This window comes from Camelus ferus, chromosome 19 (assembly GCF_009834535.1).
Source record: "Camelus ferus isolate YT-003-E chromosome 19, BCGSAC_Cfer_1.0, whole genome shotgun sequence".
Lineage (NCBI taxonomy): Eukaryota > Metazoa > Chordata > Mammalia > Artiodactyla > Camelidae > Camelus > Camelus ferus.
In genome coordinates this window covers 40664961-40682173 of record NC_045714.1, presented here as the reverse complement: position 1 = coordinate 40682173, position 17213 = coordinate 40664961, and the positions used below count along the sequence as shown (strand labels likewise).

At 45.0% G+C, this 17213-nt stretch overlaps 1 protein-coding gene across 1 annotated transcript in view; it reads right to left on the bottom strand.

The window, feature by feature from the left end:
• PPP1R16B (protein phosphatase 1 regulatory subunit 16B) overlaps positions 1 to 17213 on the bottom strand; it is a 93783-nt gene that overhangs the window by 59792 nt on the left and 16778 nt on the right. The window contains exon 2 of the mRNA XM_032462298.1: positions 8315 to 8665. Within this exon, the coding sequence (XP_032318189.1) occupies positions 8315 to 8564 (250 nt within the window). The 5' untranslated portion in view covers positions 8565 to 8665. The remainder of the gene's footprint in view (positions 1 to 8314; positions 8666 to 17213) is intronic.

The following is a 17213-nucleotide window of genomic DNA, read 5'->3' as shown; positions in this document are numbered from 1 at the left end:
GTTCTTTTTCATTCCTTTGGAGATATACCCAAAAGTGGGATTGCTGGGTCATCTGGTAATTCAATTTTTAATTTTTAAAGGAATCTCCATACTGTTTTCCATAGTGGCTTCATCAATTTACATTCCCAAAGAGCACAGAGTTCTCTTTTCTCACATTCTCACCAACACTTTTTTTGGTGTCTTTTTGATAATAGACATTCTAACAGGTGTGCGGTGATACCCCACCATGATTTTGATTTGCATTTCCCTGATGACTAGTATCTTTTCCTGTATCTGTTGGCCACTCATATAGCTTCTTTAGAAAACTGTCTCTTTGGGCCCTTTGCCCATTTTTTAATTGAACGATTTGGCCTTTTTACTATTGAGTTGGTAAGTTCCTTTTCTGTTTTGGATATTAACTCCTCATCTGATGTGTGGTTTGTAAATATCTCCCACTCTGTAGGTTGCACCTTCATTTTGTTGCTCTCCTCTGCTGTACAGAAGCTTTTTAGTTTAATATAGTCCTACTTACTTACTTTTGCTTTTGTCGCTTGTGCTTTTGGTGTCATATCCAGAAAAGTGAACCAGTATTTTCTAACAGACCAATGTATTATGTTAAAAAAAAAGTATGCATGGGTAAAGGAGCCATTCAAAATGTAAGACAAACCAAGGGATTTTCATGCAATATCCTAAAAAAAGCTAAAAAAAAAAAAAGATCTAGTTTCAGATTCCATGTTGCAATTAACCTTCAACAAACTACCACCTGCTGTGTTTGACTGCAGTTTCAAAGAATATCTACAGTTATCTGAAAAGGCAATTAAAATATTGCCCTCTTTTCCAACTGCATATCTGTATGAGGTAAGATTTTCTTCATTTATTTCAACCAAAATAACATATCACAACAGATTGAATTCAGAAGTGGATGGGAGAATCCAGCTGTCTTCTATTAAGCCAGACCTTTAAAAGATTTGCAAAAGCATAGACAAGGCTACTCTCCTCATTATTTTTTTTATTTTGAAAAGATCATTTTTCATAAAAAGATCTATTAGGTGTGTGGTGGTTTTAAAACATGTCTATAAACTATCTCCCTTCAAGGAGTGGAGCCAAATACTTCCATTCCCCTTGAGTGTAGGCTGGATTTAATGAATTATTTCTAATGAATAGAATATGGCAGAAGCGATGGTATGTGATTTACAAGGCTAGGTCATAAAAGGTGCTGTGGCTCCCTCCTCGCTCTATGTCTTGGTCACTCACTTTGAAGGAAGCCAGCTGCCACTCAAGCAGCCCTGGGGAGAGGTTCACATGGCAAGAAACCGAGGCCTTCTGCCAAGAGCCATGTGAATGTGCCATCTTGGAAGTGGATCCTCCAACCCCGGTTAAACCTTTAGGTGAACACAAACTTCTGAGACATCCTGAGCTGGAATCACTGACCCTAAGCTGCCCCTGAATTCTTGGCTCACAGGAAATTGTGAAAAGAGGTAAATATTTATTGCTTGAAGTTGCTAAATTTTGAACTCGTCTGCTCAGAAACAGCTAACTAGTACAACGGATAATGAAGTTATTTGTATGTTTTACTGAATGAATACATATTTATTTCAATTCCTCAGTTTTAATTTCCAATACAGTAAATAGTGATACAGGACAGTTAAACAAAAGTTCTTAGGGGTCCTCAGTTTTTTTTTTTTTAATAATATAAAGGGGCCTTGGGACCAAAAAGGTGGAGGACTATTGCCCTAAACTCTTTGCATATTGTCCCTTCATTAAACTTTTCTCAGATTATCCCATGTGAGGGGATCTTTGTTTCCGATCAGGACTCTGACCGATACAATGACACTAAAATATTATCAATGATTGTTGCTCTTCACTGGGAGGATGAGTGATTTTCTTTTCTTCTCGGTGTGTTTTTTTTTCTGTACTTGTAAACTTTTCTACAAACAAGGATGCATTAGTTTTATAATTAGGAGAAAAGAAACTTCCCCTTTCATAATCATCAAAAGTGAAAGTCAGAGCTGTGCTTTAGATGAGTCAATGGTTGAAGGTTGGCTTGCAGGGCCCAGGTGTCCACCAACGCACCTGGGGCTTCGGGAGAGATTTGTGGGGGTGTGGGGGGAGGAGTAGGGGATGAGGAGCCAGCACCCACTCCCCCCACCTCAGCCAGAATAGTTCTTTCATGTGTTTTACATTTTGGGTTTCCGCATCATATTTCATCTAAAGAAAAGTTTCCACTGGTTTGTTTTTTTTTTTAAGTTTGAAAACCTTTACCATAAGAATAACAGTTGAAGAGTCAAAATTAGGCCAGAGAAGAACCACTCAAACTTTTTTTTTTTCCTTTTTCAAACAGTTTCCATAAAAAGAATTCTATACAGTCTGAGGGAAGAACAGAAGCGCTGACAACTTAAATGTTTGGTGGTTTCAGGAGAGGCTGGCTCACGTGGCTGTGGAAAGAAGTCATAGCTAAGGCTGAAGAGTTTATCTGGGGACCCCCAATACTAAGGGCCAAGAGGCCAGCAGAAACACCAGCGTCCTTACAGCCCAAAGAGGCACAGATCAGAACCACAAGTGAATAGTTCTCTAATTTTCTAGGGGAAAAAAAAAAAAAAAAACCAAGAGGTGCCAGGACTGCTGGGAAGTTAAAAGTACGTCCTTCAGGGACAATGCGTCTGTGTTCGAATTCCGAGTCGGACATTAAAACCTGTGAGATCGTGGCAAGGGACCTAGCCTCTCGGAGCATCACTGGCCTCATCTCTAAAATAAGGTTTGAGAATGTAAAATGGTGAAGCCACTTTGGAAAACAGCTGAGCAGTTTCTTAAAAGTTAGACATAAATTTACCACGTGACCTAGCAATTCCACTCCTCGGTAACTACCCAAGAGAAATGAAAACATACGTTCACAAAAGGACTTGCATATAGTCTATGTTTAACTGAATTGCTTTACTGTACATCTGAAACTAACATTGTAAACTGACTACGCTTCAATAAAAAGTAAGAATTAAAATTAAACATCAGACTTGCATACAAATGTTCTTAGCAGCATTATGCAACATAACCCAAAATGGAAACCACCCAAATGTTCATCAAATGGTGAATGGATAAACAAAATGGATAAAAAAACAAAATGGATTAAAAAAAATCCATACAACAGAATAGTATAGGGCAATAAAAAGGAGTGAAGTCCTGATACAGGCCACCACCTGGATGCACCTTGAAAACATCATTCTAAATTAAAGAAGCCAGTCACAAAAGATCACACATTGTATGAGTCCAGGTAAATGAAATGTCCAGAAAAGGCAAATACACAGAGGCAGAAAATAGATTAGTTGTTGCCTGGGGAAGGGGTGAGGGTGGAAACTGGGAATGACTAAAATTGGACACAAAGTTTCTTTGGGGATTGATGGAATGTTCTAAAGCTGAGTTGTGATGGTGGCCCAACTCTGTAAATGTACTGAAAATCACTGAACTGTACACTTAAAATGGGCAAATCTGATATGCCAATTACACATCAATAGCGTTGGTTTTTTAAAAATGGGGTTTGATGCTCTACCTGTAAGAGATACAAACTATTAGATATAAAATAAGTTACAGGGATATATTGTACAACACAGGGAATATAGCCAATATTTTGTAATAACTATAACTGGAGTATAACCTTTAAAGATTGTGAATCACTATACTGTACACCTTTAACTTATATAATATTGTACAGTAACTATATGTCAATTTTTTTTAAGTTCTAAAAAAACTTATTTTAAAGTAAAAAAAATGGGGTTTGACTCTAACTCAGAGGTAGCTGTGAAGGTTAACTGAGATAATGTCTGTAAAGCGGGCTTATCTGGTACAGAGCAAGTACTTGATCAATAATAATAATGATGAGGGGGGAGGGTGCAGCTCAAGCAGTAGAGCACATGCTTAGCATGTATGAGGTCCTGGGTTCAATCCCCAGTACCTACATTAAAAAAACAAATAAATACATAAACCTAATTACCTCCCCCCACCAAAATAATAATAATAATAATAATAATAATAATAATAACAATAATAATAATAACAATAATAATAACAATAATAATAATAATAATAATAATAATGGTGACAATCAGAATATATGCTAACAAGAGATTAAGTAAGTGCAGAATAATAAATAACACAGGATAACAACAATTCACATATATTCTTCTTACCATACCACTCCCACATTTGTCAACCCAATTGGGGTTAAATTGAAGCAGATGTATCATATAATCCTCATTTTTACAGATGGGGAAACTGAGGCACCAAGAAGTTAACTAACTTCCCCAAGGCTGCACAGCCAGAGCTGGGACAGGGAGTCCTTGGACAACTAGTTTCAGAGTCTATGCTTCTCACCACGACACTGCACTGCCTCTCAGGAAATGGCAGCTGTGTATTGAGTTACTGCTCTACCTAGTGATGAGGGAGAGGGTACAGAAAAAGATCAGAGATGGCTCCCCAAGAAGGTCACACAGAACCAAAACCTGAAGGGTGTAGGAGTTAGTCAGGGTGACGGTGTTCCAGATGGAGGGAACCGCATATGCCAAGGCGGAAAGGTAAGAGGACGCAGGGCACGGGGAGGAAGCCGGAGGAGCTGGAGGTGGCTGGAGCACAAGCTGATGCTGGGCAGCGGGAACATAAGAGTGGGGCTCAGGCAAGTCCAAGGCCACGGAGGGTCCCTGGTGCCTGGATATTAGCCTGAAAGCGCTGCAGAGCCAGAGAAGGAAATGCAGTGAGTTCCTCAGCTCTGCCTTCACTCTAGGAATGACTCACATCGCCCTGGTAGGTGGAGGAGGTTGACTCAGCCACTGCTGTGAGCTCAGGGGAGCGGGGGAGCTGCCACCCCACATTCCCATCCCGCTGCAAGCTAATGCCCCAGCAGCCTCCCCAACACCCGCTCCACCAGCACGCAGAAGCCGCCCCAGCCTGCTGGGAGCATGGGCTCGGTCATGCTGCCAAGAAGCTGAGCATAGCCTGGTGACAGCGCCTGCTGGCTGCTGGCAGCTTCCACCCCGACTCAAACCCAGACACCTGTGGACCCCAGGGCGCCTCTCACCCCACCCCACCGCCTGCCACAGGGCATGGTGCTCTGGCCTTCCACGCTCACTTGACTGTCCCCAGAGCCAGGGGACCAGCCCCGGGGATTTACTAGCACTTTTCTCATTCAAATTTAATGTCTGTCCCAGATCAACATTTGCATGTGTGCGCAAAACATGCACTGTGGCAAAATCAAAACTACTGAAAAAAACTGGTATGTCTAACAAAAAGGAATTGGTTGAAAAAGTCTTGTGAATCCATACTGTGGAATACTACGAAGCAGTTAAAAAGAAAGATGTAGATCCCATTCCATCCTACTGTCATGAAAATGCCTCCAAGATATACTGTTGGGTGAAAAAAAAGAAAAACTACTGAATAGTGTATCCACTATGTCATCAATTACATAAAAGCTGAAACAAACAAACAAAACCCACAAACTAGCTCTACAGTTCTCCAAGTCTATAAATACATAGCTCAGTGGAGAAAATGCCTGGAAGGAAACACCTCAAACTCAGAGCAGAAGTAATCATGGAAGGAAAAGAGGGAAAGAAGAGGGGAGAGAGGGAGGAGCTTTTTCTCTGTACATTTCTATGTTGTTTGATCTTTACAAGAACAACATAGCTGGGTTCTTAAAAACATCAAATTCTGTGGGAGGAAGAAGAGGGAAAAGTGTGTTACAATGATCATTATGCTGGTGCAGGGTTCAGGGTCACTTTTTAAAGAGCTGTCACATCCAGGATTTGTCCAATTCTTGCCATATACCCTTGAGGGCTAGTGTTCAAAACCCGTTTTACATCCATTCTTTAATGGATAAAGAAGATGTGGGGTGTGTGTGTGTGTGTGTGTGTGTGTAAAATGGAATACTACTCAGCCATAAAAAAGAATGAAATCATGCCATTTAGCAACATGGATGGACCTAGAGATGATCATACTAAGTGAAGTAAGTCAGACGACAGAGAAAGACAAATATATGATATCACTTATATGTGGAATCTAAAAAAAATAAGGCAAATGAATTCATTTACAAAACAGAAACAGACTCACAGGCACAGAAAACAAACTATGGTTACCAAAGGGAAAAGGGCAGGAAGGGATAAATTAGGAATGTGGGATTAGCAGACACAAACTACTATATACAAAATAGATAAACAACAAGCTCCTACTGTATAGCACAAGGAACTATATTCAATAGTTTCTAATAATCGATAATGGAAAAGAATATGAAAAGGAATATATATATATATATATATATATCTGAATCACTATGCTGTACACCAGAAACTGACACAACATTGTAAATCAATTATACTTCAATTTAAAAAAAAAACCTCTTTTACAGATTAAGAAACTGGACCCAGACAGGTGAAACAAGCTGTGCAAGGTCACATGCAGGCCTAGCGGCTCCTGGACCTTGGACCGAAGCCCAGTGCTCCTTCTAACCAGTACCGGTGGGAGCACAGGAGGGGCGGTGGGGGAGGGGGAGGCATGTCATCCGGCTCACAAGAGCCTCTGCAAAGCCCCTTCAGTGAGGGCAAAGGGCAATCTGTCAGGGGAGAAGGGAGTGGAAAATGAGTGTGAAAGGAGGGCTGAGGCACCACCGCCCACGACAAAAATCAGACATCATGACATGCCACCCACTGAGTGGGAGGGACCTGCCGCATCACCCGGCAAATGACACGTGGGAAGGAGCCTCACAGGGCCCTGTCCTGAGCCTGAGATTTCATGCCTCTCTCACAGGGGCTGCTCACCCCACACTCTCTGCTGCACTGTTTCCAGCTGAGTGGCTCCAGAAATGCCTCTCTGCTCAGTTCCCGGAGCACTCTGTAACCAGGGCAGAAATGGAACTGTGCTTCTCAGAAAGTTCTAGAACCTGAGGAGAAATGTTCATAAACCCCAACATCCTGCTGGGGTAAATGCCTCCACCTCTCAGTTCTTCCACTTACTGCTTTGGTACTCAGTGTCTGGAGGGTGTGAGGAGGCCAGAGAGACCCAGGAAACACAGCTAGGTTCCTCCAAGGACAGGCAGAAGGGATTCAGCATACAGGGAGGGACCAGAGCATGCTAAGGGGACACGAGACGCATGTACACATCTCAGAGGAACAGTGGGCAGGCATCATCCTTCAGAGCACGCTCACAGAAGAGGGCTTTGGTCAAATCGTGGATCCTCTGATTCCAGGTTTTATGGATATCCTGTATATTTTATTTAATTGTATGATGATGATGATGCACACTATGATCCAGATATCATGATACCCAAGAGGCAGGTATGATGATACCCATTTTACAGACTGGGGAAACTGAGACCCAGTGAGATTCAGAACCTTGACCAAGGGAACAGAGCTGGGATCAGAATTCCCAGGATCTAGGCTCTTGTCCCTGGCCTCACAGCCTTGTGGGTTTGCTGCCCATTATAAGAGTGTACTTACTCATTCCCTCTATAGAGTGAAAATATCCTAGACAATGCTGTGTACATTGTCTGTTTCCAGACTTTCTTGACACCCTATATATTCAGTTTATATTATATATAATTATATATTATATGTAAAATTGTATGTAACTTTCTATTAATGTATAGAAATATAATGAAGTGAAATACAGTCATAATATAATAAAATGAAACATACTAATCACTTACACAGTAGGAGGGAGCATGCCAAGAGCTTACAGGTATTCTCTAACGCTCCCAGAAAGCCCTGGAGGCAGATACTATCATTATCCTTCATTTTACAGAGGCGGAAACTAAGGTACCGAGAGCTGAAGCAACTTGCCTATTTGCCATGGTCACCCAGGGAATAACTGACAAAGCCAGTTTTAGACCTGGATCATCTAACCTATGCCGTTAACCACCCTTCTAAACCATCCACCTCTGCGGTGAAGACCAAATAAAACGGACCAGCAGATAATCCTGCCGCGCACAGGAGGGACTCAGGAAATGCAAGGTCCTACGTGTACTGAGCTCTCGGAGGAGAGAAACCCGATCCCATGGGTTCACCGCCGTATCTGAAATGGCAATGCCCAAGAAATGGGCTGACAGTAAATATTGGGAGGGAAGGACAATTAGGATTTACTAGCCAAAGGCTGAAATTCTTGTTTCCAAAAAAAAGATGAAAGTCTTCAGATTTCAGACCCTTTCTGAGAAACATCCACCCACCTCCTAAGACGTGTAGGGCTGCCCGAACTTGGGCCTGGGCCAGACGCACCCAGCTCTCCCCTCCACTGCGCAGAATCCGGAATCCAAACCCTGCCCAGGAGGCGCCGAGGTCCGGGCGGCCACCCATCAACAAGGACCTACCTTCTTCGGCGTCGTTCCTAAGCGAGGCCTCCAGTAGGGCCACGCTGGCCTCGAAGGACACCTTCTTCCTGCGGCCGCCGGTGCTGCGCTTCCGCTCGTGCTTGCGTTTGCGGTGCTGCAGGTCCTGCTCGTACTGCGCCCACTTCTTCAGCTGCTGGGCCCGGCGCTTCTGGGCGGCGCGCAGCCGCTCCAACGTGGGCACCTTCTCCAGCAGCTGCAGCTCGGTCAGCAGGTCCACGTGGCTGGCCATGGCCACCGCGCCTCCCCGCGCCCTGGCTGGGGGCTAGCACGGCGTGCCGGGGGCCGGGGCAGCATGGGGGCTCCGGCGGGGCTGGGGCCTCATGCTGGGGCCTGTGGGGCAGGTGGGGAGAGACACAGAGGGACACGCTTGTCAGGCTCAAAACCGATCTGATTACGTCACCCCCGCCTCCCTGGTTACGAACTCTTTTCTCCCCTATTTTTTTTTCTTTAATTGAGATATAACTGACCTAGAACACTGTGTAAGTTTTAAGGTGTACAACGTGTTGATTTGATACACATATATTGCAATATAATTACCATTGTTGCATTAAGACCTCCATCACCATCACACAATAATCCTCACTTTTTGGAGGTTCTATTGTAATTTCATATAAGGTTGTTCTATTGTTATAACACATGGGGGGTTACTGTTAAAAGGGATTTATTGTTATTTTAAAGCTAAGATTACTATATTTTAAATGTCTCTATTAATCTATAATATGATAAATATTATACCAAGATAATCCACATAAACAAAAGCTCTTTAGGATCCTTAATTTTCAGAGTATAAAAGGGTCCTAAGACCACAAAGTTTGATCATTGCTGAATTCCTAGGACTTAAGATATCTTAGTTGAAGTTTTCCTCTTTGGATGACTTTTAAAAAAATTCACACCTCTTGCTCTCATCAATTCCTGGACAACATGAGGTCAACAAAATTTCAGAGTCTTAAGCCAAGTGGTCGCTGTCTTCACATAGCACAGACCCTCTGGGCTCTCAGACACTCAGGGAAAGGGTCTTGGAACAACTCGAGCCTTTCTAAGCCTGCTTTCCCATCTGTAAAATGTTGTATCCACCTCCCAGAATTTACAAGGAAGAAAAAGAGCTGGCCAAAAGAGTTATACGCCTAACTAGCACAGAGCAACAAGCTTGGAGGAAAAAGAACAGGGGCACGGAAATGCAGCGCATCTGGGAATCCCACAGGTGAGGCTGGTGGGTAACTGCAGGTTGCTGGCTATAGGTCTACGTCTGTGTGCTGTGGACATGCTCGCTGTCACCAAGGGGATCAGGATAGCCCTGGGATTCAGCAAGTGATATTAATTTTTCAGGTTCCCCGCTTCACTCTGGGCACCCATCCTCAGGAAGCTAAAGACCAGGATTCAACCATCATCTGGACCCTCAAGAGCTCAGGCTAAGTCAGAATGTTCTTCAGGTCGCTCCCTGAGGGTACACAGGAAGAATGCGGAAGGGGTAGGCCTGGCAATATTCAGAGGGCAAAGGCTCCTGGGATCTGAGTGGACCTGATCTCAAGGATAAATGTAAGCCAATGGCAAGGCTGAGCAGGAAACAAATGGACTACACTTGGTTTTCCTTTGTTTTGTTTTCTTTTGTTTTGAATATCTTGCAATGCTTTTTAAATTAACTAATTAAACTTTTTATTTGGAGATAATTATAGATTCACATGTAGTTGTAGCAAATACTATGGAACAATCCCCTGCAACTTTTACCTCATTTATCCCAATGGTAACATCTTGCAAAACTACAGTATAATACTGAAACCAACAACCTGACATTGATACAACCTATCTATTCAGAGTTCCCCAGTTTCATAAGCACTCATTTCTCTCTCTCTCTCTGTGTGTGTGTGCGTGCATGTGTGTGTGTAGTTATAAGCAATTTCATCACCTGTTTAGGTTTGTGTATCCACCACTACAGTCAAGATACAGTTCACCACACAAGCATCCCTCTTCCCCTTTACCAACACACTCCTGTCCTTGCCCTTGTCAATCACTAATCTAATTCCCCATCTCCTGAATTGTGTCACTTCAAAAATGTTATATAAAAGAAAACCTTTGGAATTGACTTTTTTCATGCAACATCCCTTGAGATTCACCCAAGTTGTTTTGTGCAGCAGTTGGTCCCTTTTTTGTTGCTGAGTAGTTCTCCACTTTATGTAAGTGTTTATCCATCCACTCATTGAAGAACTTCTGGGTTGTTTCCGGTTTAGGGCTAATACATTCATGTACAAGTTTCTGTATGAACGTAAGTTTTCATTTCTCTGGAGTAAATGCCCAAGAGTACAATTGCTGGGTTGTACAGTAATTACATGTTTAGTTTTAAAAGAAACTTTCAAACTGTCTTCCAGAGTGGTTGTACCATTTTTCATTCCTACCAGCAGTGTATGGACCATCCAGTTTCTCTGCCAGAATTTGGTGTGCTGACTGTTTTTTAGCCTTTTAGATAGATATTGCTTTTTAAAAGTAAGGAACTCAGAAGAGGTGAATTCACAACCACACTGTATCATCATGACATCAGAACTCACTGGGAACTAGTGGACCACATCTTTACTTCTCCACACTTCCTCAAAGAATCAAACACTTAATGAACATCTGCCCTGTGATGAGTCCTGGTTTAGAGGTGGATCAAGGACCAGCTCTGCCTTCTAGGAAACCCAAGTGTGTCTGTCTGTCATATCTCTAAATTAATTTAATCCTCCTGACCACCTAATGAGATAGGTACTATTTTCATCCCCATTTCACAGATAAGGAAACCAAGGCACAGAAAAATTAATTAACCTATCCAACATCACACAGCTAGAAAATGGAAGAGCTAGTCTGCCTGGGGTTATGAGGAAAGGCTCCCCAGAGTAGAAGGTAACTGATTTGAATCTCCAAAGATGAGTTCATCAGGTGAGAAGACATGGGCTGAGAAGGAGCTTGGCATTGTTCAAAGGCACGCAGAGGGGCTGACCATCGTGAAGGGAATTCTGGGAACCAACACACACCAATCACGCTTGAAGTGGATGGGGCTGCCCAGCCCAAACTGAACAGAAGTCTAGGAGGCAGCAGTGAGCAACTGGGGGTTCAGGGCCAGGCAACCAGAAAGTCCCCTGTGGTCCACATCATGTTTGGATGGTTGGTTGGTTGGTTGGGTTTTGGTCCACACCATGTTTTACGATATTGTCATTCACTGCTAACATTTAAAACTGTAAGATTTTATATCCAAAATCGAAATTTTAGCTTTTCTTCAAACATCTCAGTACCTGGCCATGCTGGGCTTAATGGCAACAATCAGCAGGTATGGAGTAAAACTGTCCCCTTCAGACAGGGCCCATCCCTCTGATTTCCAAAAGTCCCCACTGTCTCCCATGACTCCCACCTGACCTCCTTCACTAATTGGCATCACTTGCTGGCTCTGGTCACCTGAGTTTGCAAGTCCTGTCTTAGGCAGAATGAGACAGCAGTCTCCAAATACCCAGAGGTCCAATCTGCACAAGAACTATGAGTCTCCTCAATAAAGAACAGGACCACGGTATAGGAGAGCAGTGGTGTGCACCCAAAGAACAGACACCCGGTCTCCAGAGCTGTCCAATAAGCAATTGAAGAAGAACTTGTGGCCCAGCAGCTATCTCTGGAGACGGCAAATTTTCCCTCACCGGCCAGACAATAAAATGTCCACTGATGTCAGATCAGTCTAAGTATTCTGTACAATTTATTTCGCCCCTAAGCTTCTCTACACAGATGGTTACTCAATTCTTCATTATTAAGTATTCACTCCTCACCTAATAAATGGGAGTTACCAAAAACATGTTAAAACCAAAGATAAGAATAATCATACCAGCAGCTCTGTTAAAACTCTTAATCCTTTCCAATAACTTCCTCAGCCATTATCCCAGCCAGGTGTTTCCCTAAGTGTGGAAAGAGAACCCCTCCCCCAAGGGAATTTTCAAAAGTACAGGACACGGCTTAATATAACATGGACTTAGAGAGAGCGAGTTACATCATTTTCACTTCTTTTTCAATCTATCAGATTTTATCCAGAAGTGTCAGTTCAGGGCTACTCCTTTAACATCTTTACAACCATGTCAATTTCCCTTGTAAACAAAGAGAACACAGACCTCCTGCTCATAGCCTTGGGCAAGCAATTGTGTCTAGGATAGAATACAATAACACGATTTTTTTTCCTGTGGATTTGGTTTCACAGTTACTGTTTATTTATGGGAGTGATAGAAAATTTTCCTTTTAAATAAATCGACTCCAGTGGAAAGTTTGCTAAGTGGTAGCAAAAAATAATAATGATGATGATGATGATGATGATGATGATGATGATGATGATGATGATGGTATTTAGTGCTGGCAACAATTGTAAGTGGTTGGCATTTGGGGAACACCTGGCCACTGACCCTCAATGACAACAATCTTATAAGAGATGCACTCCTATGAGCTCATTATTTCATCTGACAAATATTTCTCAGATGTCTACCACATGCTAGGACTAAGGGCTAGGGTACAGCAGGATAAAGACAGGTATGGTCCCTGCTTATTGGATGGATGACAAAGCAGAAGCACAAGGGAGTGGGGGACACAGTCACAGGATACGGAGACTGAGCAGTAACTTGAACCCTGGGCCTGACTCCTAGTACAGTGCTCCCTCCTGCAGGCCCCATTCAGACAGAAGGCACTCAACTGCTGTGCCTTCTCTGGCTTGGACAGTTTGCTCACTTGAAGGAATCAGGACAACTGCTCAGCCCCCTGGAGAAAGGCGAGGACAACGTCTCCCAAGGGCCAAAAAAGGGGGCCAGGGCATATTTTCTCCAACTCTGCTCTCCCTGCCAGCTCCACCCGGCTCGCCCCTCCGGGTTCCCTGGAGCTGGGGCTCCAGGACAGCTCCCTCTTGACTGCTGGTTTTCAGGTGACCTAGTTTCCCCCAATAGACCCACACACCTCCTCCCACCCCCGACCAAGAAAACCCTGCTTGGTCTAATTAAAGAACTGCCATCATGCTGCTAACACAGCAGCTGGGCAGCCCCCAAGACAGGGCACTGGCCTGGGTGCTGGGGCAGCCCTCAGAAGTCCTGGCCCCCTCATGAGACCCGGGTGCACCTGTCCATACTTCCAGAGACACCCCTGATTGGTAACAGGGACACAGCCCAAACTGCCAGGACCCGGAAGAGCAATGGCATCATCCACACTTAAAGGGGATCCCCAAGTAGGACCTCATTTGGAGGAAAACCAGCTCCAAGGAGACATATCGAGCTCGTGTGTTGTGAGAGCATCCGGATGGACCAACTTGCTGAGACCTGGGCACGTGGGGCCGCAAGTCTAATGGAGGCGCTGGGCTGGAGAGGCGGTTGGGGGAGGGGTCCACAGAGGCCATGTTGGGGGTGACGTTATCCGGAAGTGTGTGTGCTCTGAGAAGAGAAATCAGAAGCTAGGGCAAACAGGGCGCAGTACTTAATTTTTCCAACAAACGGCTGTTTGAGGTCTGGGTGGATGAATCAAAATAATCTGATCATGGACAGCCTGAAGTCTGAAGCCAAGGCACATTAGCCTCAGTGAGGCAGGAACAGGTTATTGGAGTGAGCCTCGATTCAGCCTCAGGTTGCTGTCTGACAGAGCCTGAGCTTGATTCCCGTTGGTGCCTCCACTGATCCTTGCTGCCCCAGAAAGGGAGAAACCAGCAGTGTACGTCTAGGGAAACCGGCTGCGCTCCCGAGAGTTGAGCCTTGAGGGGAAGCGCGAGGTGGAGGGCATGGGCAGGGTGCACTACAGAACCTCTCCCCCAAAATGAAAAGAAGGCTATTACGGGAGTGATGTTTGGGGGATGATATGCCTCTGAGGAAACAAGACGAGGAATAAAGGCACGGGCCCATTGAGAGACAGTTTGGTGGTGGGCTTTGGAGTTCTCCCAGTTATCACTCTGTGCTGGGCCCTGATTGGCCAGAGCCTGTCAGCGCTGGCCTAAGTCCCTCCAGCATGATTGGCTAGGGGGTAGGCACATGACCTAAGCTGGTCATTCCCACTAAGCTCTCTATTCCCACTGCTTGTGAACCGGAAGCATGAATGGCAATTGCTGCCAGAAGCCACCATCTTGCCCCCATCTTGCCACCTGCTATGCAGGAGGCTGGCTTTGGACAAAGCCGATACTTGGGAGTCACAGCAGGGAAAGAGGGCCCTTCCATTTAGGGACCTCAGGACTTTAGCTATCCAAGCCAACAAAATCCCTTTTGTTGTTTAAGCTAGTTGAATTGATTGTTGTTACTTGTAGCCAAAAGTACCCTAACAGACATTAATGCTGCTTTTAGGGATTCAGGAATGGAACCCCCAGAGAAAGATGTTGCCTGAAGCAGCATGAGTGGTCTCTTGCTGAGGCATATTACCAGATACCTCCACTTCCCCTGAAATGGCCATCTTGCAGCCGCCAAGCTGAGGCCAGCCTTGAAGAAGGGCTGGAAGGCCAAGGCCCGGTGCCCACAGCAGCCCCGCCCCCTGAGATGGGGGAAAGAGGCCCAGGCTTTGCGACGCCTCCATCCCAGGGTTGACACATCTCTGGACTCGAGCCTGGTGCCTTGAGAAAAACAACACGAAGGAAGGTAAATTCAAATTGAAGAGACTTTAAAACATGAGTCAGACAGTGTCTCAAAGTTCACACTGTTAAAACGTTAAGATTTTTTTTTTTTTTTCCTTTTCTACAGCTATTCTTCTCCACACAATATTGGCAGCAGCCGGGAGGAAGGCCGTGAGCGCTTGCGCCTCGCGCTTCCTGTACCATTGAGCACAAGGGGAAAAGGAAAACAAAACGCAGCACCGGCTTTCCCCCTTCTGAGCTCACTTGGGACACACTTTCTCTGCTAAAGGATGCACACCCCCGCCCTCCCACAACACACTTCTGTGAATAATAGCGTCATTTCCCCCTTCCTGCCAACCCCCACCCCCACCCCCATCCCCCAGTATAAAGATGCTTTACTCATGAGCAAAGAGACTTCTGGGGCCCTTAATGTTCCAAATATTTGAATTAGAAATTAGCCTTGTCCCCCCACCAACCCCATTCTCATGGAGTTTTGTGGACTCTCTGTTCTACCCCTGCTGTAATGAACCTTCTAGACTTCAGGCACAGTCATCCTAGACAGACATCCCAGTTTTAAATCTGTTGTGGGACTCAGGTCCCCGAGGTTCTGCTCCTTAGCTCTGCCTCTGCCACCTGTGGTCCTGCATTCAGATTTCTGAGTGGTGGTCCTGGGCTTGGCCTGGATTTGTCACTGTCCTCTGAAGCCCATTTACTGTAACCCAACTTGGCAAGAGTTTATTGTGGGGCGGAAGGTGGAGGAGAGGGGAGGGTGGCAGTACTCAACAACCACAAATTCAACAAAAACACAGTGATCCATCAAGCAACTAATGCATCTTGAGCTCTCTCAGGAAAAGAATCATGGCCAGCATTGAGATAATAGCCCAGCTGACCTCTGCCTGCACTGGTAGGGCCATACTGGGAATACAGGACCAAGCCTTAACAAAAGTCATGAACAAAAGGATCAGCTTTGTTCCAAGTCCAGAGGGCAGAGTTGGGATCATCGGCAGGTAAAATGAAAAAGCAGAATCAGCCTAGCATGAAGAAAAACTGTCTAACACTGGCAATTCAACAAAGCCCAGCCATAGCGTGATGCTGGGGTCCCTGCCACGAGGAGCTCCATGACCACCCATGAGGCTGCTGTGAGAGACGGTCCATGCAGGGTTGGAGGTGGGACTGGCCTGGTGAGCTCCCATCCTACCCTGGCAGACAGATCATCTGTATTAGGAGCAAACACTCTGGCACCATATTTGCAGCCCAGCACTTGGTAATCACCAGGCTAGACAGCATGGAAGGACCATTCCAAGTATATTAATTGATGATGTTCGGATTCATTCTAGCTGTGAAGGTGAGATAGCTTTCTCTGACTCAGCTCCAGGAATACTTCAAAGGAAGCCACAGCTCGAACGGGTGAAGAAAAACCCATGAACATGCCCATCTTCCACGCACTTCTCCCTATGAACCTCAATCCACAAGAGGCCCACATGCCTGTGGGTAAGAATGCCAGTGTGGGGGAGGCTGTAGAGGACAGAACAGAGGTGTCAAGGATGGGGCACATGCAAAGCTGACATGATGTCTCCGAACACATTAGTCAGTCATCATCACGGTGCTAAACCAAACAGCCAGTCTTCTAAAGAAGCTTATGTAATAGCTAAGCACAGGGAAATGGGAGTCAAATTACACATACTGCTTCTCCAGGCTTGGGGGAGTGTGGTCCACCCCCTCCCTTTGCAGGGAGATGAAAACTCCCTTTGCAGCTGGAGGGATCATTTTCCAAAGGAGGCCACCTGTGGCCAAAGAATGCCCTCCTGGATTACACATTTATTAAACAGGGGATGGCCATTCACACTGGCTAAGCCTGGAGTGGCCTCTGCCCGCTCTGCTGCCCTCTCTCAGTATGACATCCTTGGCTAAGCTTTCCTCTGTTGTGCCAACCTTAAGGGGTGGTGGTGGCTTCTTGGAGCGCAGTGATGGCAGGAGTTATAAGACCCCATGTGATAACAGGAGAGATGTGTGCTGTGATCAATTAGTAATGTCTGCCACAGATGATGGCGTGGGATGTGGCTGCACGCGCTCAAACTAAATATGCAATTCTGTTCTGCGTCGGGTTCGCCTAAACTTGGATTTAAATACTTGCCTTTGCTCCATTGATTCTGAATCCTCTTGTCCTCAACACAAACATCTAGAAAGTTATCAGACTGAGTGGAAAGACCCCTCAAATACCAGTGTATCATTAAACCAAGGGCACTGCAGCCTCAATGGTAGACAAGGGTCAAGAATATCTTAGGTTCTAGTAAGAATTTCTCCAATAACTTG